The sequence below is a fragment of the Carlito syrichta genome, unplaced genomic scaffold (genome assembly GCF_000164805.1).
Source record: "Carlito syrichta isolate Samal-C Ts95f unplaced genomic scaffold, Tarsius_syrichta-2.0.1 Scaffold307112, whole genome shotgun sequence".
In the NCBI taxonomy this organism is placed as follows: Eukaryota; Metazoa; Chordata; class Mammalia; order Primates; family Tarsiidae; genus Carlito; species Carlito syrichta.
The window spans coordinates 938170-965842 of NW_007251208.1; the positions used below are offsets into that span (position 1 = coordinate 938170).

Sequence of the window (27673 nt, forward strand, 5' to 3'; positions counted from 1 at the left end):
TGGTAAAATTCCCAAATCTTTAAGGTACAAAATGGTTTACCAAACCACAAGACAGCACTACTGTCAAGACTTTTTCTGGGATATATTTACTATAAAAACAATATTTAAGAGGATTTAATTTCAATACTGAATTGTAAATATATGGACTAAAATGTCATTGCAGCCTTTAAGATTAGAAAAAATAAAGTCTAAGAGAATCAATATTTTCTTTATAAGAAATAGGAAAATTCCAAACTTTAGGTAAACTAGCTTTTGGTGCAGGAATTTTTGACAGAAATAATTAGGGAATAATCTTAAATTTGAAACCCTTGGCTTTTAAGAAGCTTAGTCTATCCAAAAAATAAATCAAATACCATCTTTTGCTAAAATATTACTGTACAAAATGCCTTAAGTGACTGAGACATTCATGGAGATTAAATGGTGTGCCCAAATAAGCATCTCATTATTACAATGTTCAATAGTGTCTCAATCCTTTGAATAAATATATATATATTGAGTTATAATATTTACCATTTTGTAAAAATGTGAAAATATTACAAATTATTCAAGAATGTTACATTTTGTACAAATATAGAATCAATTTAAAAGGATCACTGAGAAATCACTTCTGGAGCAATTAGACATTTAATCTGTATCTTCATATGAAATAAGTTTACCAAAAAAAAAAAAAAATTCAGAAAGTTTAAAACTTTGACATAGTAAATAGAGTAAGAAACAGTATAAAATAAATAGCTAAAAGTAATTCTATTTTGTAAACTGGATAATTATTTTATGTACAGAGAGCAGAGTAGGTTAAATCAAGACATTACAAGTGAAGGTGTTCATAATTCTTCATGTGCTAAAGTGCATACATAAGGGTAGAGGTAATTTTTTTTTTTTTTTTTTTTTTTTTTTTGAGTTGGAGTCTCACTCTGTCGCCCAGACTGGAGTGCAGTGGCGCCACCACAATCTCGCCTGCTGGGCTCCGGCGATCCTTCCGCCTCAGCCTTCCAAGTAGCTGGAATTACAGGCATGCGCTACCACGCCCAGCTGATTTTTTGATTTGTTGTAGAGATGAGGTCTCGCTGCCCAGGCGGGTCTCGAACCCGCGGGCTCAGGCAATCCACTCACCTCAGCCTCCCAAAGGCGCGGGATTACAGGCTGAGCCACCGAGCCCGGCTGAGGTAATTTTTTATAGACCATATTTCAAACAATTCAAATATGTTATTGGTTAACTTGATCAATGTCATACTGCTACAATGACATTCAGATGTCATTTTCCAGGTGAGGATCGCCATCCAATGGAGTAGCACGATGTAGCATAAAGTCATTACCAGTTACTTTGATACTCACCTTTTAATAAGACTCAGAGCTCACATAATATTTAAAAATAGTCTGATTTTGAAAAACAATGCTAAATAAAGGCAATAAGAAAGATGATTATGCCCAGGCCATGACCGAAGTCATAAGAAATATTTAATAACGATATTGCCATCATAATAGCAGTAATATTTGTTAGCTAGTAATAGCAACTTGGGAGATATCTTAACAAGTTTTATAGCCTGTGGTTTGGAAGAAGGGAATGCTATAGCATGTGATGCTTTTTACTTAACAAGTCAATTAGTAAGAACAACTATGGCAAAGTGATCAATGAGCATGTACTTTATTTAAATTCAAGTTGGATTAAAGTCCCTGATATGGGATTCAGACCACAAATCAGTGCTCATCATTTTTCCTTCCATAGGTAAAACTGAAATATGCTATAATGAATACAGTTTGTAACCATTCATTTACATGACAGTGAGTAGCCTTGTGTTATGGATGACCAAAGAATATTTATATTTATTTGTGTATGTATGCATATATATTTATACATTTGTATGATGTGTATACATATATATGTATTATATACACTTCCATTGTATTACTTTAAAACTTCTCACACTATCAAGAGGAAAACTAATTTGATTACGTGAACCTGTAAACTTAAATTACGATGGCCAGCATTTTATTCCGTCATTGCATATATTCTGAGATCAAAAGATTTTCCCATATACTTAGAGAAGATGCATGCAAACAAAATACAATTAGAAACAACTTTTGTTTGCATTGTTTTTGTGAAAGAGTATTGGCAAATCAACCAAGAGGAAACACCCCCTCCCTGACCAAAGAGTGAAAGTGGGGGAAAAAAAATCTATGATAAACTGTTGAGATGCTTTGTATAGATATTTCAAAGTACCTCACATGATCTTAGGATCATGTATATACTTACTACATAATGCTTTGGGGGCTGAAAAAGGAAATAAACACAAATGAAACCAACTCTTAGTTATCTAAAAATAACAGTCTCAATATTTACATAGCAATTTTCATTTGGTGACCATTACAGACATTATCAATAGGTTTTGTTGTTCATATTTCACAAGCGAAAAACTTTAATATTAACATAAATGTATGTATTGTCCTGCACCAGATCTGCTAAATGAGAAACCAACCTGTCTCATGAAATTACCTGGCCATCCAGACTTAGGAGAAAATTATTTTGTCTTTTGGCCAAAAGAATATGAATTCAGAGAGAAATCATCAGTGCATCCAGTCAGTTAGTGTCATTTATTGAGATAATATGTAGGTATATCAGGGGGGGCACTTACCAGGATTATCAGAAGGCATGTCGACAATCAGCTGGTCACTGTATTTTCCATATAAACCATTAGTGCAAATGGCGACAATTTGAAGAACATAACTCATATTGGGTAGTAAATTATTGAGAATAGCACCCTAAAAGAAAGATGTTAGCAATTATGCAGATATGTTATTCACATGGGACTACTAACACACTAGGTATCTTTCCTAAAAAACTTTCCCTCACTGTTCAATGGGAAATATTTATATTTTATTAACTTGAGTAAAATAATGTATGCAATGTTGCTAAGTTGAAATTCTGGTGTTTGTGAATTATTAAAATACTGGGTAACAATACCTTATTCTTTTGCTTTTTAAAAATCATATTTAGTTTTAGAAGTTTCATTTTGAACCAGAACTCATCAAATTCAGGCCTAAAATTAATATTTTAGACAAATAAAAATTAATATTTTAAACAAACTAAAATTTAATATTTTAGACAAACAAATGGGTAGCATTTGCAAATAAGCAAAATGTAAAAAACATAGTGAGAAACAAATTTATTTTTTTATCTTGACAATCACTTTATTCTGAGAATATATATGCAAGAACAGTAATAGAGTTATCTTCTTTACATAATTATAGAATAAAAACTATTACTCAACAATTCCATAATTTTTCCTGATCAGAATGTCTCTATATTCTAGAAAACTGAATTAAAAAGTTAAAAATTGTATCCATTTCGTCCATATGCTATTAAACATAACAATGATGGCAATTTTTATTCAAATGCAGGTTTTCAGGACTTGCAGGATTCTAAGGGTCTGAATGCAGAGTCCAGAGATCTTTAACCTGCAATGGGGCCTTTCTGGAGCCATACCCAGATAAGGGCTTGTCAACCACACCCCAATCTTTGACCAACATCTCCAAAGTAAATGTTAATACTAGATGCTCAGATCACAGAAGGAATCTGTACTTAATTCATGTGCACTGGAGGAGGAAGGTCGGGGTGGATCTTTTCATAAGAAATATCTGTCTTCCATCCCCACAATTCCAACCCCATCATGAAAATTTGATGAAAAACAAAACAAACAAACAAAAAAAGCTTGCAAATCCCCTACTCTATTTTTCTTGAGCTGATATAGATAGCTTGATGGGGGGAAACAATATATATCAGAGCACTGAGATTCTAGGTCTGAATCCTTCCACAGCCATGAGATCTTAATCAAGATATTTACTGAACTGCTTTCTAAATTCTTTCATTTATTTGGAAAGAGAGACCACACTAAATGATCTCCAGTTCACAAGTCTTATGACGTATCTATTCTCTAATGTCATTGTTGGCAAAGTCAAGATCTCCCTGAAATTCCACGTAACTTTTGGCATGATTTAGTGCAGCTTCTAAATTTAAAATTGCTTTTTAACTTAAAAACACCCACTCCACCTAACTAGAGACCTTCACACAAAGTCTAAAGTAACCAGGGTAACAATATACAATATACAATCATTTGTTAAATGCTTACCTTGGAAATTACACTATAATGTTATCACATGTAAAACAACTGATCTTATAGTTACCAAGTCTTGATAGCCATCGGTTAAAAATTCATGCTTGGTTTGGTCTTCTCCCTCTAACTGCTGGTACACAACTGCAAACTTCTCAATCATGGTGTCATAAACGACTCGAGGTCTTTCCCATGTAACAAGAAGACTGGTATAATTCTCTGGGTCTGCCTGAACATTTTCTGGTTCCGAACTACAAACTTTAGAGGAAAAAAAAAATGGTTATTAATATAATTCTTAGTCTCTAAGATTTTAATAAGTGACACATATTCCATAAAACTTTTTGTTGTATTTTATTTCAATGGAAGGTAAAAAGGTATACTTTCCCAACGTGGAGCTTTTTGTTAATGCCATTTCCTATAGCTAAAATCCTCTTTCCTTCCCTCATATCTTTCTTTGTTCAAGTAATGCCTTTCCATTCAAGAAACGTCTTTGGGTGAAATGCTATCTCCCCCACTATGCACACTCTGGTCTCTACTAAACTGGTCTGTGTCATTTTCAAGTGCTTATTTTGTTTGACTTTTATTATGGCATCACTTGCATGTTCTCTTAAATTATTTTTTTAGAATGAGTCCTAACTCCTCTAGTAGACTATAAACATAAGAACCATAGCTCTTCATTTCTACAATTTCTTGGATATATTTGACATAAAAATCATTTAAAAAATAAATGAATAGATATCTGAAAGCTCATGGTATCTTAATTCCCTTGTTTGATATCTGATAAATATATTTAGCTTAGGACAAGAAGAATTTCAGTGATGGAAGACAGTCCATTATTGGGCATTTTGTATTACAGAATCCTTAAAATAATTTAAAAATTCTCAACTAGAGAAAACAACTAAAATAATCATTCCAGTATTTTTCAGATAAGCTGACAAAGATGCTACTTTGCCATTATAAATAGATTAGGCAAATAATTTCAGGGATTTAAAAGATTTTCTTGTCTCCTCTGAAAAAAATTAATATTCAGAGACTTCTTAAAATGAATTCAAGCCCTTGATGGAAATCATGCCCCAAATGTAGTCCCACCAGAAAGAATGCTCTGATACTTTCTAAAATGCATTCATAATATGACAGTTTGGACTAATTGGAAGGAGAAAAATTATTAAATTGCATAATAATGTACTAATGAAGCAAAGTAATAAATATAATTTCTTTATAGCCCAGAAAGATTTGTAAAGTAGAAGGTAGTAAAGATCCTTCAGGACAAAGATTACTTAATATACTTACAGAATCCAGGCTTGGTTTTCAGATGATTTTTGAAGTTATAAAGCCACTAGATGGGAGCATGTAATTGACTTAGAGAAGTGAATTATCACCGATACAAAAATCACAAAGACTCAATAAAATTACGCCAGTAACTAACTGCATCACAATGTGAGCAAAACGCCTTTTGTCTGTAGTTCAACTCATGAACACAGGAGGGCACCCACAAATAACAATTGGCCTTATAAATTGAAACAAATTTTACATATGGTATTCAGTATCAGCAATTTTAACATATGTATACTATGCTTGCAATGGCATAGAAATGATTTAGAGAAAAATAAATATATAGAGACTTCATGGAAATAAAGTGTAACTTTATATGAGTTAGAGACAGAATTTTTCACTTTAAACATGTGATGTTAATTTTTGTTTAAGGAAAGCTTAGAGTGGGGTATTCCTTTGGAAATAAGAAAACAATTCTTTCATTATCAAAAAAACATGAATTCGGAATTTAAAAAAATGTATTCTAATTTTGATCTAGACTACATCATCTATTGTCCACCAGAGGGCAGAAGACCATCAAGTAATCTCAAAGTGCATTATACACATAAACTATGTCACTGGATGAACAGACCCATTATTGCTTTTAATGAAGGTCATTTTTAAAAGGTTGGAAGAGAGTCTAGACAATATCACTTGCAGATTTTGTCCTCCAAGAATCAATCCCACTTTTAAGAGTGTGGGAATGATTTAAAGTGAACTATATTCTTTAAGATGACACTATCTTGAAATGCATTAATTTTATGCAGGCCCACAAAACATAATAATCTCTTGAGAAAATTATAAAATTATTAGTTTAAAAATACACAAAGGACTACTGTGAAAGAGCACAAATTACTTTGGCTGGATATTTATCTTTATCTAGATCAGTAGTGGCAATCAGTAGTCAAAATTTACAAATTGACATTAATTGAAAGTAGGACTTCAAAAAAATTGATATTTTCTTGCAAGCAGGTTTTGATTCCTTTGCCTTCTTCTTTGTAAGTCTGCAAAAGTTTGTTAGTTATTTAACAGTTTGAGTCTATATTTTAATTAAAAATTTATTTTAAACCCACTCCTTGTGTTTGTTGATAATCAGCAATGTAGTAATGTTATAAAGCTGCAGATAAACTTCTCTTTTAGATGCTGAAACATGGGATTTTATGGAAAAAAATATATGTACTTCAAAACATCTTCAAGAGAAAAGCCTATATTTCTGTATCTAGTCTATACTCTTGCTAAAGTGTTATACTTTCATAAGATAAGACTGAATCTTTTAAGTAACAATTTAGTTAATGAATTCCATATATACTTAGTTTTCAAATCAAGGAATGACCATTGAAGAAGTGATTAATAGGCATGAGATTTTCCAGGTCTTTTATGTATTTCCTATTGAAATCAGTCTAGTTATCTTATTAGAAGCACGTAGACTCTATAAAGCAAATTATCTGTTTTGAAATTCAAGAAGAATTTTTCAGATCAATATTTACTCAGACACCAAATACAAACTACTACTGAATAACACAGTCACAAAAATATAATTTCCTTGAAAATGGGAAGTTAAACTTTGCTGAGGTCTCATTCTTGTCTACGGGACTACATCTCACATCTTGATTCCTTTCCACATCTACATGTGATCTGAGTCATACTTACTAATTCTTTAGGGAATACTTGGCCAAGAAGGAGGGCCTGGTTCTTGCAGGTCTCTGGCTATGAGCCAGGCTCTGACACATCTGGGGTATTTGTCAAGTCACAAAGAATATAAGTGCGTGGTTCAATACCTTACAAATGCAAAGGATCCTCACTACAAAGAATGAGGTTGTTGTCTCCCTTATCAAGGAGCTGTAAATATTCTTGCTTAAAAAGTTATTTTTAGCATTCCACTCTCATTAGCTTGGTTCCAGGCACTCTAGACACACAGATGAAGGAAGTGCTATCTGTCTTTACTAGCAGCTTACTCCTGTGACAGCTTTCTAACCCTTAGATGCAAACTCTAAGATGTAGTTTCTGAATTCTAGACTCCATTTATAGAGGAATACACAGTAAACTTGTTTTAAAAAATACGCTATTTATATCAAATTAGGTGATGCTTTTCAAACTCACACATATTTCCCACTAAAAGCTGTAAAAGTTTCACAAACTTAACTGATACACATTTCTGTGGTTTACTATGTATCCTCTCATTACTTATACAAACAGTGAGCCCCTAGTACATAGGAATGGGCATGATTTCTGGAACAAGTGCCCAAGATTAATAAGCAAAGCACTGAGTGACATGAGAAAAAAAGGAAGAAAGAAAGTGGAGGAAAAAAATGGAACACAAAAAGTACAAATGAATTCTTAAGCTGTGACAAATCTCTTTGTTAATCTAGAAAGTTGATGCAGATGGCCAAGGGAAGGTATGAGATTCCTTCCACCTTCCTTGCTCTGGAAGTGCAGTCTGCCCTGAGAGAGAAGGTCTTAGCTCTATGCGTCATATGAAAAGACAAGGAGGTGACTCTTGGGCAGTGGCAGAGAAAATGTCATAATGACCTGAGACTACACTAGGTCATTATGTTGCACTCAGTTATTTCCCACTAATTTGAAGTTCTGCACAGTTTGATACAGCTCATGACAAAGGCACTTTGTCTTTATCCTTATCTGAAGTCTATGAGTCTATGAGTCTTAACAGGTAGTTGGATAATACTGTGAGAGAAGCTGAAAGACTTAGAGAACCAGAAGATAATCAGCGAGGTGGTGATTTCTCCTCAGAGAGTAGCAGTTCTTCATAAAGATGCTGTAAACATTGACACAAATATTAAATATAATAATTGGAAAAGACCTATCACTGTTTTGCACTTCTGAGTGATTACATTATTCACTTTAGATTAACAGTCAAAAGAAGTCTTTCCAATTCCATTTACTTTTCTTGAGACACTAACTTCATCAACAGTTTGATTTGTAATATGTAATTTTCTAAGTAAATAACCTTCATTTCACTTTTATGAATATAGTGTTTATATACATGTCACCTTATCAAATGCTATTTACAACCACTGACCTTCAAAAAGATAAGTCTACTAATGTATAATTCATCATGACATTTTTAAGGAAACTGTAGAAAATTCCTCATAGGTCAAAAACATTATGCCACAAAGAGACTCCCTTCACACTACTCTGCTTTGAAAATCATTATATATATATATTTTTTTTATTTTAAAGTTTCCATAAAATATATTACATGCTAGGAAATGGTAATTGAAATCTATCCATACTTCTATGGGACAAATTATTTTAAAACACCTTTAACATGGAAAACTTGAATAGTATGCCATACTCATTATAATATCTTCTTTACACATCTATACACACGACAATAATACTAGTCATGAGTCTGAAGTACATTATGCTCAGGGGATTATACTGTTTTACAAAGTTTGAACCTCACAACTACCCTATAAATTGACCATTTTTTAGACTTTCCCATTTCTAGGTGAAGAAACTGAGGCTTGGAGAGGATAGGTACGTTGACAATGTTTACACAGCTAATAAGTATTGGTACGGGAGTTTGAAATCGAGTCTTTGAACTCTGAAGCCCAAGCTTTTGTCCACTGTGTCTCCAAGACCTCTGCTTTTAAGTGGGAGACTCTTGTTAGGTGGTAAGAGGGCCACAGGAGTGCATTGGATGTCTGAAAGGAGAGGATAAAGTTGAACTACACTTACTTTATACTTTGCTAGGTTTGTATTGTTATTCACATATAATTTTTATTTTTACTAACTCTTTCAAGTGTAGATGGTTCTATTACATTCTGTGATCCTTAGAAGAGGACATGTCCATTCTATAATGCCAAAAAGAAATGCTTTTCTAATAAATGGTAGTTCTATATAAATACAGAAAAAAGAGGATTGAATTTCTGGCAAAATATGTGTTCATTCACAAATATCTATGCTACAGAGTGCTTATGTGATTGCAAAAAAGTGAATGAGGCCTGATTTCTAACCTCACAGAGTTTATATGGATAAATCACTCACACATGGTTTTTGTAGTTATTTGCAACGTATTTTTCAATATACATCTTTTCTCGGTGCATTTATTGAGAGCATGCTTCTGACAATTTTATGTTAGTCCTTACTTCTTTTTTTGGTCAAAACGAGGATGTTAGATAATAACAAAAAGTATATAACTTGAATGTCCAAATTGAGGATCTAGGCCAGGTGCAGTGACTCAGGCCTGTAATCCTGGCACTTTGGGAGACGGAGGTGAGAGGATTGCCTGAGCTCAGAGGTTCGACTCAGCCTGGGCAACTTGGCAAGATCTCATCTCTACAATAAATAAAATTAGCTGTGTGTAGTGGTGTGCACTTATAGTCCCAGCTACTTAGGAGACTGAGGGGGAAGAATTGCCTGAGCCCAGCAGGTTGAGGCTGCAGTAGCTATAAGTGTGCCACTGCACTTCACCCTGGGTGACAGAATGAAACTCTGACTCAGAAAAGAAAAAAAAAAATTGAGGAACTGGTTTAGGTTTAATAATTATAATTGTATAATGGCATACTACATAAAAATTAAGAATGGCATATTAAATATGTACTTATATCATAGATAAAAAATCAATAAACAGACATGTAGTATAGCCTCATTTTTGTGAAATATAATAATACATTTTTAAACTAAGAGAAAGGTCTAAAAGGGTATTTGCCAAAATCCTCATAATTGTTATCTCTGGGTGGTAACATTACAAGGGATTTTTATTTTCTTCTGTGTGCTTATCTATATTTTCTTCTTTTTTATAATGTTCATGTTATAAAAATGTATTTTCAGATTAAATTTAATAAAGATTAAATCCTGAGAATAACTGCAATCCTCAATTCTTATTCTCAAATTCAATCCCAAGAAAGTATAAAGGAGATAGTATACCAACTGAGAAAAAAACAATAAAAAATTATCATAGGAATACCGTATATGTGCACAGGACAAATGATAATAAATGTGTGTTGACTATAAATATTCATGATTAAAAAGCAAGAATTTTTCCAGTTTGTGGGGGAAAAAAACACCTATCTTCTATAATTCTGATCAGATTCATTCTCCCTTCCTTAACTGCAAAGAAAAGCAAGTAACTCACTTTTAAAATAATGATTCCAGTAAATATAGAATCTTATGCAAAGAAAATCTATAAAAATTATATGGTAATCTTGATATGCTCATTATTGTTCATTGATATGCTTATAATATGTTCATTATTGTTAAGTTGAATGCTAATTTTATGGAGGATTAACAGTCAAAATAAAGAAAAAAAATTATTTAGTTATTTCTTTTTTTCAGTCACTTAAGAAATGATTTCTTAACAACTTTATCATAACACTGATACTAGCTTTTTGAAATCAGAATTCCTCTTTTCCTGGAATGAGTTTTAATTTTGAACATGAACTGTATACAAGTATGCTGATGCTACTGTACTGTATTCTTCTTAAGGCTTGCAAAATCTTTTTTTTTAATTTTAACATTTTTAATTTTAAAATTCTGGTGTACAGTTAAGGGTTAGGTATACAAATATGTATTGTGCAGGTACCCTGGTTGATGAGGTGTGCCCCCCCATCCCCAGACAGATATTGATTACCGTTAATCCCACCTCCCTTCCTCTCCCTGGCCCCCGCCATAGTTTCCCGCCACTGTCAATCCTTTTCTTATAATATAATGATAGTTGTTCAAGGTCCACTTATGAGTGAGAACATGTGATACTCAAATCTTTGTTTCTGTGAGAGATCACTCAGTATTATAAACTCCAATTTCATCCAAGTTGCTGTGAAATTCATGATTTTATTCTTTTTTTATAAAAAAGATACCTGCACACATATGTTTATCGCAGCATGTTCACAATAGCAAGATCATGGAGCCAACCATGCTGTCCATCAAGAGGACTGGATTTTAAAAATGTGGTACATATACACAATGGAATATTATGTGAATTATTAATTATTTAAAAGAAGCTCAGCAAAAAAGAACTTGGCTCTGGCCTGTCTGGAAATCTACAACCAGTTATTCCCTTCTGCGTTTGTTGCCAATAACATGTGCTCTCTTTAACCCCAGAGGCTCAGTAATAAGTAAGCCTTAGCCAATTCTTTAATTCATTCATTTGTTCATCATTCACCAAGCAGTCAGAAGGCTCTTACTACCTGACAGGTAGTTTATCAGGTGTTACAGGTAATACTGAGATCAATCAAACAGAAACCTACCAAGAAATTACGGCATGCACATAAACACCACTGAAGCAAGGCAAAAGACGGCAAAGAACCATAATCACAGGTAAGGGACCATGATGGTTCAGAACGAAGAAGAATTACTTTTAATTCTGGGTAATCAGGAATGTTGTACACTGAGTAGTAGTATATGAATTAATTATTTCACATCGGCGGCTCACATTAAGTTTACAGAGAGCTGACAGAATATCTAATTGCTGGATGAGACTCATCCCCTGACAAAACCTGAGTTTTTTAACGGAGTTCATTGCTATCTGAGAATGATATATTTTGGCACACATTGAAGCTTTAGAATCATAAACATGCATACAAGTCCACGTCACACACACACAAAAGTTGTTCTTTATAATCTCTGACCCCCAACCCAGAAGAGGTACAACTTGGAGAGCAGAGGACTCCCTGATTGCTGAGCTCACTAGGACATGGGCACAAGCAGGCAAATTTCAAGGACCTGGGACCAAGCTCATCCTTTTGCTTTAGAACACATGAAGACCCAGGTGGGAGGAGGGTAGCAGCTGAGATTCAGTGAGGAGAAGATTGACCAAAGAGGAGGGTCAAAAAATCTGAGGGCAGGGCTCTAAGGATTATTTTACAAACACAAAACATTAATACAAATTAGGATTAGCTTCTGAACACTTTTGCTTCTCCAAAAAATATGCAATGTAAAGGAATGACACTTTCTAGGCAAAATTTTCTAAGTCGTAGGCAGGTTTTGTAGTGAGATGCTGAGATCTGTGGTACCTCCCCATCACTCCACAAATCTTTTGTCAAAATGGAAACATCACAAAAGGTGTGACTGGATTTTCTGGAGGAACCTGGGGAAGGCATAAGTATACAAGCCAAAACAGTCTGTGAATGTGCATTTTTATTGTAAAACTTATTTGTTTTTTCCTGAAATTTTGCATTTGTAAGTTCTTTTGATTTAAACAAATGAGTTTATTTTGAGGTTTTTTTTTCTCTAGTTAGTGCTGCCATTTTAATTATTTTGGAAACAAACCACAGACAAATAGGTAATAAAAATTATTATTACTCTGGCAGTCATAATAGTGTTGCAGCAGGGATATGAAATTCTGTGATAATATACACACGCCTCTAAGAGAATAAAATTGATTTCTACAAGCTCCAGTCAAGAAAATTGCTCCTTACTTTACAAGGTCCAATTGTATATTTATGTAACCCCAAATACCAAGCAGTTTCAAAAGTGTTGTGCCTGTGGTTGACCTTAGGATAAACAAAGCATTCAAAAGTCATTGAAGTTTTGTGTCTTTAAGGTCAACAGTTTTTTATGTAAACAGAAATTATGTTCCTTTTTAAATGTAAAGCATAGTGGAGAGAACTTTGCAAGGCTTTAGGACCAGGAAGACATGTTCAATACTGATTCCATCCCTTTCTAGTTGTGTAAACTTATCTAATATCAGATTCCCAAACTGTAAAATGAGGAAAATTAGGCCAACTTCCTAAGAGTGATGTGAGGTTTAAACAAATACTCTATGGTTCAATGCCTGATAAAGTCACACAACACATAATAGTTATCACTGTCTTGTTATTACTATTATGGCCTTGAGTATTCAACACTTAACTGTGAAAGCCATGTTCTGTGAATACACTAAATCAGAATTACATAGAGGTTTACATTGTAAACAGTGCAGGAAGAACCCATGCATAACCTACTATGTTTTTATGATATGGAAATGGATTCTTTCAGTCATTCAGTGAATATTTAGTGAATGAGAGGATGAGTTTCGGTCAGTCATGATGATAAAAAGGGATAAGACTCAGTTACTTCCTTCATGGGGTTCAGAGACTGCCAAGGGAGACAAGTAAGTAAACAGTAATTACTACACCATGGCACCTGCTCTGAAGCCTGGAGCACCTCGGCACAACTCCAGACAAGCATCACTGACCAAGTGTCTATAGGTAAGGATGCCTCCTCAAGTATGCAGTACTATGCTTGGTGCCAAAGCCAGAGTTGGGCGGGGAGGCAGGTCAGTGATGGCCTCCCAGAGGATGCAATGCCCCACTTGAATCTTGAACAATGAGAAGGAGGTAGGAACATGAAGGCAGCAGGGAGGAATATGCCACCAAGGAGAAACATCAGGAATAAATGCAATCTGTAAGAATGTGGTCTTTCATCTGCAGGGGACCTCCTGAAATCCAGTATGAGAGAAGGATGCTCATTGAGGAAGAACAGGCACTAAGACTGGTAAATACTAAACAGAGTTTGTCATGCGATGAGAAACAGTTTAGATTTTATTCTAAAAGCAATAGAAAGTCGCTGAGGAGTTTTAATAAAATATAACCGGTAAAGTGCATAACAAAAAAGCATCACTTATGTACTTTGTTACTTGGTCTATTATATTTGAGAAAAGGAGATGATTAAACTCACTTTCTTTTTTTCTAATCAACTGTGTACTATTTAACCAGACACAATGTTGTAGTATTTAATACTGCTGGTAGAAATATAATTAAATTTCCTCACTTTGGGGCAATTTAATTTAAAATTTAATGTCACATTAAATACAGCTATTCATCACTGTTGTTTTGAGCTGTTTTTTTGTTAACAGATAAACAGTTCTCACAAGTATCACATTAAAAAAATAAAAGCATGTAGTTTTAATGCTTAATCTTCAAAAACAGATAAATATTAAATTAATAGAATACATGCAAAAAATTCATTGAATTTATTGCAGAGTTGAGATCAAAGAGGGCTAAGTATTTGGTGGGGTTTCCCATAGCAAAGGTCACTTCAACTATTTCTTTCATAAACTAGTACAACCCAGTATAAACTGAAAAGGACATGTCAGCAGATGTATCTGACTGTGTTCTCTTGACATTTTGAAATGATTTTGGCTGCTGGGTCTGCTTCAAAAGACACAGAGGGCCCTACCTAGAGACTCCTCCCACCCATATTGGCTATGACTAACAAGATCAAACTTTTTTTCCCCCTGGAAACTGGGAAGAAGACTCACTTTTTATTTATTAATAATTTAGTGTATTTTGTTTTTGAGTTGGAGTCTCACTCTGTCACCCAGTCTGGAGGGCAGTGGCATACTCACGGTCACCCCAGTGTCAACCTGCTGGGCTCCTACAGGCACATGCTACCATGCCTGCTTATTTTTTATTTATTTTAGAGACGAAGTCTCGCCAAGTTGCCCAGGCTGGTCTCGAACCCACGGGCTCTGGCAATCCACTCGCCTCGGCCTCCCAAAGTGATGGGATTACAGACTGAGCCACTGAGCCTGGCCAGTGCATTCATTTTCAGCACCTATTTGGTGCTAGGCTCTTCCCTGGGAGCTGCCAACACAAAGATAAACACTCTAAAGTCCAAATAATGTGTCAAAACTCAGTTCAAATGTGGTTCCTCCATAAAGGTTTCCTATTCATGCGAACCAAAAGTGACCTCCCCAAGTTCTGAGCACCTTAGCCTCTTATCCATTCCTTTTTTATGGCTCTCAGTCCAGGTAAATATCATAAAGTGAATACAGAGGTGTGTATGTATAGAGTTTTGCTACTTATTACTGTGTGCTCTAGAAAAATCCTTTTCTTATTGAATCTCAGTTTTTCTCATCTGCTAAATGGGGTTATATATATATATATATATGAAAGAATGAGTTTTTAAATTTCAGCTGAGATTCAGATAATTAGCTTACCTAAAGCTATAGAAAAATAAAAATATTTATATAACTCTAAATCCTGTCTAGTTTTTATTATAACACAATTACCTTCCATGACATTGAATCTATGAGGGTTGTAAAAATTATTTAAACACATACCTGCTTCATGAATCTCTTCTTTTCCAGTATATGAAGAAAACACCTGCCTGGAAAACTTGTACTGTTGTTCTCGAAAATTGTTTTGCAAGTAGTCCATCAACATGACATAACCAGACTGTTGCATTGTAAGAACTTCACAAAAAACAGATAACTGGAGAGAAGACCAAATAATTTAACAACATCTGCTTCAAAGGCATAAGTAAATGCTCTAAAATGCATATTATCTGGCAAACCTAGAACATCATTTTAAAAAATGGCTTCATATTACTTCATTTGTTTGAACTTCTAGGATTACCTGGCTTTCAGAGATGCTAACTGTATCTTTAAAAACAATCCAGTCAACAGTGTCTGTGCAGGGAGGAGAGGTCAATGAGCCATTGTAAGTATAATATTTGTCAGTTGAGTTTGGCAGAAGATTCAGCAATATGAATGGATCCAAGGCAGCCTGCTTCCCTGCAAAAGAATAACACACACCTCAGCTGGAATCTCAACACTAGAACTTAACTGCTCAAAGCTTTTGTAAAACAGGCATGTGCTTCATTATGGATTTAATCAGAACTGACATTTTAAGAATATTTTAGATATATTTGAACATGATGATAAGAGTGGCATACCCCACACTGTCTTACATGTATCACTGCACAGTATTAGATGCCTTATCCTTACCTCATCAAGATACTAAAGAGAATATTTTCCATATAAAGGATATTTAAAAATCACGATCATCTCAATAGATGCAGTGATATCATTTGATAAGACTCAATACCAGTTCATGGAAAACAAAAACAAAACCTTGTTCTGATGAGGATTATCCTCAAAAGCCTATAATAAGCATCAGATTTACATATGACTTATTGAGAACATTTTCCTTAGTGATTGAGACTAAAGCAAGGATGCCCTGCCATCATTGAACTAGAAAACTGGGCCAGTGCAATAAAGTAAGAAAAAGAAAGTCATTGTGTAGGAAGAAATAATACCATCACAATTTGCAAATAACATGACTATGCATGTAAAATATTGAAAATAATATCCAGAGTATTAGAATTAATAAGTGAATTTAGCAAAATCGCTGCACATAAAATCAATATACAAAAATCAATTGTATTTCTAGGTATCAGCATCAAACCGAAAAAGAAATTTAAAGAATTATGACATTTCAAAAAATCAAGTACAAGTAAATCTAATGGTGTAAAGCATCTATATTAAAAATTACAAAACATTCTTGAAAGAATCTAAATAAAACCTTAAAATAATGGGAAATACCATATCAACAGGTTGAAAGATGCGGTATTATGAAGGTATTGATTTTTTCCCAAATTGACTTATGGATTCACTGAAATCGTATTCAAAATCCCAGAAGGGTGTGTGTGTGTGTGTGTGTGTGTGTGTGTGTGTGATTGACATGCTGATTCTAAAAGTTAAATGAAAATGCAAAGAAAAGTTAAGACAATCTTGAACAATAACAAAGTTGGAGATCTCTTACTACCAGACAGGAAGACTTATCAGATAAAGCAGTAGAAATCATTATAGTAAGGTATTTGTGCAAAGACAGACAAAGAAAACAATGAGAAAGAATTGAGAATCCAGGCCCACACATGTACGATCACTTGATTGATGACAGAAAAATTTTCTATGGAGTGTGAAATAGATGGCCTTTTCAATGAATAGTGCTGTATCAATTGGATATCCTTATGGAAAAAAGTTCATCTTGATGCTGTACTTCACACCATAAGTACAACTCAGTTTTAAACAGATTGCAGATTTCAATGTGAATAGAACAATAATGCTTTTAGAGTAAAACATTAAAAAATTATCTTCACCATCATATGGTAGATTGAGATTTCTGAAATAGCACACAAAAAGTATGACTCACAAAAGGAAAAATGATAAATGTTAGTATAAGATAATCAAGATCTATTCATCAATAGTCATTATTAAAAGAATAAAAAGGCAAGTCAAAGAGTGAAAAATATATTCCGGATAAAATATACACATACATATATGTATCAACACAATAAATACTGATTCATTCTTATCTATGAACTTTTATACATTTTATGGAATTTCGAGGCTGCGGTGGCCAGGAGTGTGCCACTGCACTCCAGTCTGGGCGATGGAGTGAGACTCTAACTCAAAAAAAATTAAAAAAAAAAATATATACACACACACATATATGTATCAACACAATAAATACTGATTCATTCTTATCTATGGACTTTTATACATTTTATAGAATTTCCATCCATAAATAAGTAGAGTTTCCTTAGGTGGCCTTCGAACCCTGAAACAATCCAAATATATGTGTCTCCTCTAAGCGTCTCATATTTTTGTATCTCTCCAATCTGTGTCTAACTCCTTTTCCCATCCTTCTAACTATGCACACCAGTGCATGTCCTCTGCCCTCTCTAGGAGATTTAGGTCACTTAGAAATTGTTCATGAAGCCAAATAATCTAGTGTAAGAGAGGTGACAGAGTGTAGAAACTGGTTTTAATTTTCACTTGAATAATATAGGAAGCTTTAAAAAATAAAAACAAAACAAAAAACAAACAAAACAACCAATGCCCCAGACCTTATTCTAGACTATTTGAGTTAAACTTTCTAGGGGTGGTGCCTGGATGTTTGCATTTTTAAAAGTCATCCCTAGGTGTTGCAAACATGTAGGGTAGGGGAGAAAATTCCAAGGAAAATGAAACCTTTGCAAGATGTTGGTTCTTTTGAACCATACTATAAAATGTGGTTCTTTTGAACCACATTATAAAATGAAATAACTGGACTTGCTAGTCTTAATTGTCTATCCAACTCTAAACTCTTATGAAGACTGGACATATTCAGAATGCATCAAATAAAAAAAGCATTTTTATTTAAAAGTTAAATTATTTAAAAGTTAAATTATTAAATGTTAATTTTTCTGCAACACAGAAACTTTGAAAGAAAAAAGAGGGCTTTTACTAACTGAAGTTAGCGATAACCGCTTTCAGAATGAATTAAAAATTAAATCTTAGAAATAAAAATGTTTTTGACTGAATTGATAGTGTCATGTCAATACAGTCTAAATCTGGTTTAATCCATTAGACAGCTTAAGTTATGTTTAATAGATTCATTAGTACTACTCTCCTTCAATGTCAAGATAAGATGATAAGAATTCAGACTCAGATTCAAGTTCTTAGAAACTGAGAAGTATCATTATTTTTAATCTGCGAATATTTATTACTTTTTTTCAGATTTATGTTTTTAACATTTGGACATTTTGTGATGAAATAACTTCTTTCTTAAATGTCAATGGACTTCAATGATTCCTTTTCCTGCTAAACACTAAATCTATCTTACAAACGTTTTCTGGAAATGTGTATGTTGAGAATACTAAGTAAATAAGGAGCCAGAAATTGACTCACTGCTAAATTAGGTGGGAAATGAATTCACACCAGGAGAGCTAGAGGCTAGGAATGGGAAAACAAAGGTGAGACCTGAGTAGGAACAAAAAGATAGAGAATTTCCTTGAAATCAGGAAATAAGTTATAGGGGAAAAAACTTAAGATAAAGGGAAAGAATCTGAAGAAAGTTTTTTTTTTTAAGTTTTATCTTCCCTCTCCCCAATATGAAAACGATTCTTCTTGCTTCTGAAATTCAATAGCAGTCATCTAGTTTCTCTCATGGGCATTTTAACTATTTTGTATTATATATTCTACTCATTATTTACATATAGGTTCTAAGCTTCTGTCCTAGATATCACAAGATTTTTCAATTATAGCAATGCTTTTCTATTATACCATTGTCTTCTAAGAAAATTGGACTACAAGGCTGTGTGTGTGGGGGGAGGGTTGGAAAAACAAACAAACATGCTTCATCTGAATAACCTTACTATTGTTAACACAGGAGAAAAGCACACCTGAGGCAACACTTTTCTCTCTGAGACCAGTTATTCACTTATGCAGTCACCACTCACTTGAACATATATTGATACTTAACCAATCAGTCAATCAGATCCTTCCATGGGAGGATGACATTAGAAGAGGAAAAGATGGGGAGAGAGAGAAAAGAATATAAAGACAAAGACCACCATAGGACCACATACCAGGAAAAGACACTAACTACTTAAAATCAACCCCTATTACTTAGGACAATGCTGGGGGCCACATAAAAACTGCCTACAAAGATAGGATTTTTTTTTTTTTAATACAGAAATTTCTGGGATTGAATTTGTGGTGAAGAAAGCACCAAAAGTCATTCTGATGAGAATTCCTATTTGAGAATCACTGATGATGCTATCTAGAATGTGTCTCTTCCTTACAACTTGAAAGATGTCAATTAACTTTTCATGGGCTCTGCTTGAAAAATATCAAAGTAATTATCTTCATATTGCAGCACCATTATGTTCTCTCTCCGACTTTATGGACAGAATAATGCCTAACATAGAGGCATATGTATGGTGAAAGGAAGGGAAAAAAGGGATAGGTGGGGCATGAAATGGGAAATGTGCTTTGTCTCTTAAATTGGAATACAGCAAAAGATCAACCAGCCCAGTGTAAAAGATAAATTTTATAATCTTAATGGTTGAAAGTGTTTTTTCTTTCTTGTTTTGTTTTGTTTTGTTTTTGAAAACTCACATAATACGGAGAATATAAAGTAAGATTTGGAAGTTTAGCTGTGGTTCCAGATTCACTATTTAAAGATGAATACTGCCTTCCATTCTCAAGGTTCCCAGGAGCAATGGCTGACAGCCAATATTGGAAAACGTTTGGTACATCAAGCAGTAGGGAATTCTCTAGAGTCTGAAACAGGGCCAGATTTAGTTCAAGACCTCTCAAAATGGAAACATTTAACTTTAGGAAGACTTATGTAGTTTGGGCAGATGTCCTTACTGAATATATTGCAATATAGGTATCAGGAGATTAAGTTGGTAAACATAGAGGATTTTGCTTTTTGAGAAAAGAGGAGGTAGGAAGTTGATGCACAAGTAGTTGAGAAGAGAGGTATGGGTAGGGTAAAGGAGGGCAGACTATTATCTGTCCCCAGCCAATCCAAGAACAATTAGTTCCAAACTAAGAGTCAGGATATAGGTGGTATAACGCCGTTAGAAACTTCATATTTTCAGGAAGGACATCGTGTGGCTACAGTGTTTCTGATAAAGTACCTCCCTTAGTGGCTACAGAGAGGAGATATTGAAAAGAAAACTTTAGTCAAAGAACATGTACAAAGTTACTCTTAATCTCATATAAGCACCCTCCTAGACAACCCCCAAAGTAAGCAACCCAGAAAGTAAAGGGGCCTTAAGAAAAAGTGGCCAAGTTCCCACAGTTTTACAAGGCAGGGTTAACAATCCAGTGTTAACATCATTTTTCTTGTCTCCACAGGCTTGTGTAAGGTCTGGAGTATTAAGAATTCATATTTTATATATTTTTAAGTGTAGGAATCCAAACTAGCTGCCTTCTTTAGGTCTGGATAAAATCTACTTTCTGACTCAATGAGGAGAAAATTAAGTGTGGCTTATGGCATTCAGTGTTGAATTTTGTACTCTGGGTGGATGGAAGGAGATAACAGCTTCATCTTGTGTTGAATTATGACTTTCCCCCCCCCAAAAAAAGGAAAACTGCACTGCAGGAGTTCACACATTCCTGACTTCTGAAAACTTTGATCAATTCAGCTCCTCACATGTAATTGACAAAGATAAATCAGTCCTAGCCCAGGCTTCTGCTTTTTAAGAAAAGGATCTATAAGAGTTTTGTTTCTGGTTTCAAATTTTGCAGTTTCTGAGAGAGGAATAATCCTCATTTTATTGATAACTCGTGGCAGCCTCAATGCCCTGTGTGTGGGTGCCTAATAAAAAACGAAACAACAATAGTGACAGGTTTGTGGTCTATTGCCAATGCTATCAAAAGCATTTGATGTGACAAATGACAAGATCCGTGAGACAGCTGGTAGAGCAATACCAAAGCACGTTGCAACTTGTTTTACGTAAGCACTTACCTTCTTCTAAAATCTTATTTTTTCATGTTGGTAAAGCAAAGGATTTAATCAAGAAAACCACCAGGAAATACATTTTAACTTTGTAACAGTTTCTTTTTTACTTTAAAATATAATTGGTATACACTGAACTGGTTTCAGATTACAAGTTAAAGTCTTTCAGGGGCATACAATGCAGAGATAGAATAGAGAAATATATTTTAAATGTATGTTGTAATTAGATAGTTTCAATAATAAATTTAGAAAATTTCAACTTCCTTATTACCGTAATACTTAATGATTTTTATGTAACAAAATTTTCTGACAAATTGTTCTTTACATGGTGAGAAATGTATAAATCATACAGTATGAGAAATGAGAGATTGCTCCTCTTTAAAAATGTACAACTTTTCACTTTTTGAAACAAGTGATTTTTTGTCATATTGTAAACATTAATATGCATCCAAAGTAGAATCTTGAGGAAAAATATTTCTACAAGAAGCTTACCAAAACGACTAACACTTTCGATTCCATCAATAATTGCTTTGTAATCCAAATTTTCTTCTATGCCAACCTGTTAAAAAAGAATGACATTCTAGAAACAGAACAAAACATTTAAATAACTGTTCCAAATATAAAGATTAAATTAAATTTTGCATATGTGTATTCAAAAAAATGTGTCATAAACACACTTTTTTCATAATAAGATAAACACAAATAAACAAAAACCAGATAACTTTTCATTTTTTACTAAGAAAAGTAAATTTCATAGTGTTACTGATTTATAGTTACTGCTATATAATTGTCACACTTTGCATGTACAAATAAGCAAATTTGTGTACATAGGGAACATTTTGCCCCAGCTGGAAAAATCCGCCCAACTAATGAATACAAGAGTCTCCTTTTAAAAATACCAGCGAAGGGGTTGTCCTTTTTGAAAATGACCACCAGTTATTATTCACTTGTGAGTCCTTCTATTTCTTAGAAAGTATTTCCCATCAATATTTCATGCGATGAAAAAGGAAATTGTGTGCTAAATCTATATAAATTATTACCTCAAATAAAATGGATAAAGCTCTTAACTTCCCTTTTCCTTTAACTGCTTCCTCAAAACTTGAAAATCGGTTCACATCAAAGCAGTAGATTTGCATCTATAAATGTAACAATAATAGTTTTATGATATACAAAGACTTCACAAAAGTCAGCAAAGAGACTTAACAAGTGACTAATTCAATAATTTCTATTTGAAAAATTCTATAAACTGCATAACTTTATATTCTGTATAATATAAAATATTTTATCAACATATAAAACTACACTTACTATCATTTATCATCCTTCAATGAGGAAGGGAATACTAAATTACACACATCTAAAACTGAAATTACCACTCTGAGATTACCAGTAGACTGCACATTAGAATTATTAGAGCAATTATCAAATACAATAAACACATGTTATGTTAACTGTTTTTCTAGAATTCTTTCAAAGATGGATTTTATTCTTTCTCAAGTCTACATGCCTTTTTTGATAGTCAAAGAGTTATTATTTGTGGATATTGTCATGCTGTGCTATTAATACTGAAACTCTCGAGGACTCTCAGCTTCTACCTAAAAAATTCCAAAAATGTTTTAAGTTTCATATTTTATTTTCATTTTGAATTTATTGTAAAGACGAGGTCTCACCATGTTGTAGAGGCTGGTCTAGAACCCATGGACTCAGGCAATCCTCTTGCCTCTGCCTCCCAAAGTGCTGGGATTTCAGGTGTGAGCCACTGCACCTGGCTATAAGTTTCATATTTTAACTCCCCTCTCTGGGTGTGAGGCTATCCCTTGTTCATTTATACCTCAGTCCTTATATTCATCTCTCTGTAATCACCTCTGCCCATTTATAAATTGGTGCTCCTTAGAGCATGAGCTTGAAAATCAGGTAATTCAGCTAGGTAGAAATATAATTAAGGTGAGAGTAGAAAGCCTCTGAGAATATTAAGTGTGGTTAGTACTCTGGTGGGAAAAATGGAAGGTCCTGTGACAGCAGTGTCACCTGCTTTGAGTAGGTCATGAAAGCCTTTTCAGAGAGGATTTCTAAACTGACCCCTGAAGGCTGAGCAATTTTCAGCCAGGTGAAAGGAAGAAGAGATGGGCATGTGTTCAAGTCAGAGGAACCATCTGGGAAAAGGCCCAGAAGCAAGACAGTATGAGAGGTATGGAAAATTAAAGTAACAGTATTTATAATGTAATAATTATTAATTTAATAATCTGATTAAGAGATTATGGTAGTTTAAGCTTCTTTCTAATCTCTCACATCATTTAGCAGAAGGGATGAGAAGACTTGATTAAGATGTGAGAGACCAAAAATAAAGAGCCAGTCCAAGGATGACCCTTGGAGTTCTAGCTTGCATAATTACATGGAGAGTGTTTAAAAACGACCAAACAAGACCTCTGAGAGATTATTTGAAAGGTTTTGAATAAAAAAAAGAAAACAGTATTAGGTTTAGTGCATGGATTTTGTACCACTTATTTTGGTTGCTCAGGGCTTTTGTTGTTGATAGGTTTTCCTTGATTTTCATTTGATTTCATATTGGTTCTAAATGGGTAATACTGTGAGACAGCTAAACTCTCAGAAATGAGCTATTGTGTTTTTAATGAAGTGACTTTTATTTCTTTGACAATCTTAATATGATAAATGTACTTTTCTTTAAAAATATTGAATATACAAAAACCTCAATAAGCCATAAATGTGAATATGCATAGCCACATTTTTTAAAAAGCTTAAAAGATAAATCACCATAGTCTCATTTTCATTATCAATAACTGTTTTGAATTATAAAAATAATACAGGAAATATGGAGATTTTAAAGGAGAAAATAAGAGACATCTACAATGACAACAACCCAGAGAAAATTGGTTAACATTTTCTGGGTTTCCCTCATTACTTTTATAAAAAAGAATTAATTCTCTCTTTCAAGCCCCAAACTTTATAAGATAGCTGCTACTACTATTAAGTCAATTTTACAGAAGAGAAATGGAAGCTTAGGTAAGTTAAATAATTTGTACAATGAAACGTCATTTAACTAATAAATGGTGGAGCCAAGATTCAAACCTAGTCCATTTGACTCAGACTCTATTCTCATGTTTTACAAAATTGAAATAACACTGCTTATGCAGTATTTTTAAAGTATTAATATCTTGTAGTGAACCTTTTTTTGTGTAAACATTATTCAAAGACATGATCACTGCCTTATATTTCAATTTTTATTAACATAGGTGAATTTGCACATATATAATTATATTTAGCCTGAACACATTTATGTGTTGGGTGTTAAGAGTAAACCACATAAAGTTCTTGATAAAAATAAGCAAACAGCTTCCCTGAAAGTCTACCAATTTAACTTCACTGTAGGCATGTATGAAAATGTTTATTTCACTACACACACTTTACTTTTTATAATTATATTTATTCTGCCAAATTTAAAGTTGGAAATGTTTCTCATTTTAATCAAATGATTTAAATCAAAAGATTATCCAACATGGTCCTGAAATTTCTTCTTTTTTCCTTCATTCACTCACTTTTTCATCAAAATTTATGTCACCTATTATGTGTCACTCAAAGTTAATAGGGAGTGGCAATCGAAAATGGGTCTTCTATTCATTGAGCTTAGCCTAGTAAGAAAGGCAGATATTAATCAAGTCATCAAAATATAACTATAAATTATAAAATTTGAATTAAAATTAATCAAATTATATGTTAAAATAAAATTCCTAGTGATTTAGAAAATGAAATAGTTACCAGTGGAACTACTGACTTACCTCAAGTGGAAATTTTTGTCCTTCTAAACTATGTTCTGATCCATCAGATGACATATTACATTTTCCCCAGTGAAAAGTTATCTTACTTGCTTTGAACACAATATCTGAAACTCCTCCACTGAGACGGTAGTCATTAGTGAGATTAATTTCCACTAAAAAAATGATAATAATTTCATCTAACTTTGTGAACATCAAAATCATAAATTTTAGTTAGATTTCTTTCTACTCACAGAACATTAAACTATCACTTATTTGATTAATTTTAAAATTATGAAGTCACCATTTTGGAAGCCAAACATTGCAGCTCTTCACAACATACTTAATGTATCTTTTTGCTACAAATATAAACTAATTTGAAAATTTTAACTACTGTGTGACTCCAAGAACAGAAGACAGCCAAACCACCTAGCCAAGTCACCTGTCCTGTTTGTTTGGTGTTCTAAGATTGTCATTCCTCCAAAGTTCTGCTTCCCTAAGGTATGGCAGCAAGAAGACAGAGAAAGGGAGAAGGAACAGAAGGTCAAAAGAAGAAAAGTCTTCTCCTGGGAATCTTCCATCTTCTTACTTTCAGCCCGTTTCTACTCCTCAGGCAGCTGCTTATCTCTCCAAGCATCATCCCAGGCATCCTCCAGCTCCAGAACCTGTGTCCTACCTAGGCGGTGGCAAGGAAGGTGAGAAACTCTCTCCTATTGGAGTTTTAGCTGTCTTCTGTCTTAACCCTGTGTGGCAACCATTAGAATCTTAAACTCCATCAAAAGGGGATATTATCTATGTTTTAATGTCATCTGGAGAATAATAATGCTCTTAAGAGGTCAATATAGGGTTTTGATATTTCTCAGTCAGATTTTAATAGTCTTTGCTCCATTAAGCAGAAATCACTGTTGGCATCAGGGACTGAATCCAGCATGTTGATTAACCAGCTAGATGATGACGACAGGCACAATAACAATAATGGTACTGACGACAATCAGTATGTATCACTTACAATGTACTATGCACTAGACGAATTACACTTATCAACCACTTGATCTTCACGCAACCTTAGGAAATAGATACCATAATAACCCCTATTTTACAGACAAGGAAATTAAGTCACAAAAAGGTTAAGCAGCTTGCTCAAGGTTTCACACTGTCATTTGAAAAACTAGTAGTGAACTCAAGCAGCATGCTCTAATGATTAAGTGCTTAACCTAAGTGCTTTCTCCCCTAAGAAAAATAAAGCAGAGATAACATGCCCTACTGTACTATAACACCCTTCAAAACTGGTGACAAAAATATCAAGATTTGGGACAATATACCTTTATGTATTTTATCAACAATATAACATGTAGTAGTTTTCTTAATCACTCATTAAACAAACACTTGAGTATTTATTACATATTAGGTGCTGATGTAGAAAAATATCTGTCTTCTATGAATAGGCACTTCTCAAAAGAAGACATATGAGCAGCCAACAGATACATTAAAAAATGCTCAACTTCACTGGTCATCAAAGAAATGCAAATTAAAATCACACTGAGATACTACCTAACTCCAGTCAGGATGGCCATCATCAATAACTCAAAAAACAACAGATGATGGAGAGGATAAGGGGAAAAGGGAACATTTTTACACTGTTGGTGGGAGTGTAAACTAGTATAGCCTCTGTGGAAAACAGTGTGGCAATTCCTAAAAGATCTAAAAATTGACCTCCCATATGACCCTGCAATTCCTCTACTGGAAATACACCCGGAGGAACTCAAATCACTCTATGAAAAAGATACCTGCACACGCATGTTTATTGCAGCATCATTTACAATAGCAAAAACATGGAACTATCAGTGCTTCCCACTGAAAGAGAACTGGATTTTAAAAAAAAAGTGGTACATATATGATAGAATATTATGCAGCCATAAAGAAGGACAAAATTATGAACTTTGCAGCAATTTGGACTTAGCGGCTATAATATTGAGTGATCTATCACAGAAACAAAGAACAAAGTATCACATACTCTCACTCATAAGCAGACCTGGAACAATTATTGTAATACTATAAGAAAGAGATTGGCAGTAGTGGGAAATTGCCCAGGGAGGGGGAACATACCTCATCAACAAGGGTACCTGCATAACGAACACTTGTATACCAGTCCTGAATTGTACCCCACTTAATTAAAATTAAAGAAAAAAATTTAAAGAAAAATATCTGTCTTCATGGGATTTGAAATTAAATTCTTACATTCAAATAATTATATTGCTTAAATGTGGATAATAAAAAAAATTCTCTAATGATAAAACTACCTACCAAAGCTACTATTATAATTTTGAATATTTTCCTAAACTTGGTTCTATGGGTATGTTTCCTTTTATGTAACTTCTTGATGTATAATTTTTAAAAACTATAATATCAAAAAAGGAAAGGTGTTACTTTTTGAAAATTATTTTGGCTATGTATTTTTAAAATTTTTAAGGTATTGTATTTGACATGTTTTCTTAAAAAGATAGTTTTGATAAAAAGATATTTA

At 33.7% G+C, this 27673-nt stretch overlaps 1 protein-coding gene across 3 annotated transcripts in view; it reads right to left on the bottom strand.

The window, feature by feature from the left end:
- The window catches only part of PTPRZ1 (protein tyrosine phosphatase, receptor type Z1), a 130038-nt gene that overhangs the window by 67234 nt on the left and 35131 nt on the right, over positions 1 to 27673 (bottom strand). For all 3 annotated transcript variants that reach the window (XM_021715432.1, XM_021715431.1, XM_021715430.1), the window contains exons 3-9: positions 25174 to 25325; positions 22420 to 22515; positions 21872 to 21938; positions 15719 to 15876; positions 15424 to 15574; positions 4180 to 4364; positions 2631 to 2757 (exon numbers count right to left, since the gene is read on the bottom strand). In XM_021715432.1, coding sequence (XP_021571107.1) covers positions 2631 to 2757; positions 4180 to 4364; positions 15424 to 15574; positions 15719 to 15876; positions 21872 to 21938; positions 22420 to 22515; positions 25174 to 25227 — 838 coding nt within the window. In that variant the 5' untranslated portion in view covers positions 25228 to 25325. The remainder of the gene's footprint in view (positions 1 to 2630; positions 2758 to 4179; positions 4365 to 15423; positions 15575 to 15718; positions 15877 to 21871; positions 21939 to 22419; positions 22516 to 25173; positions 25326 to 27673) is intronic.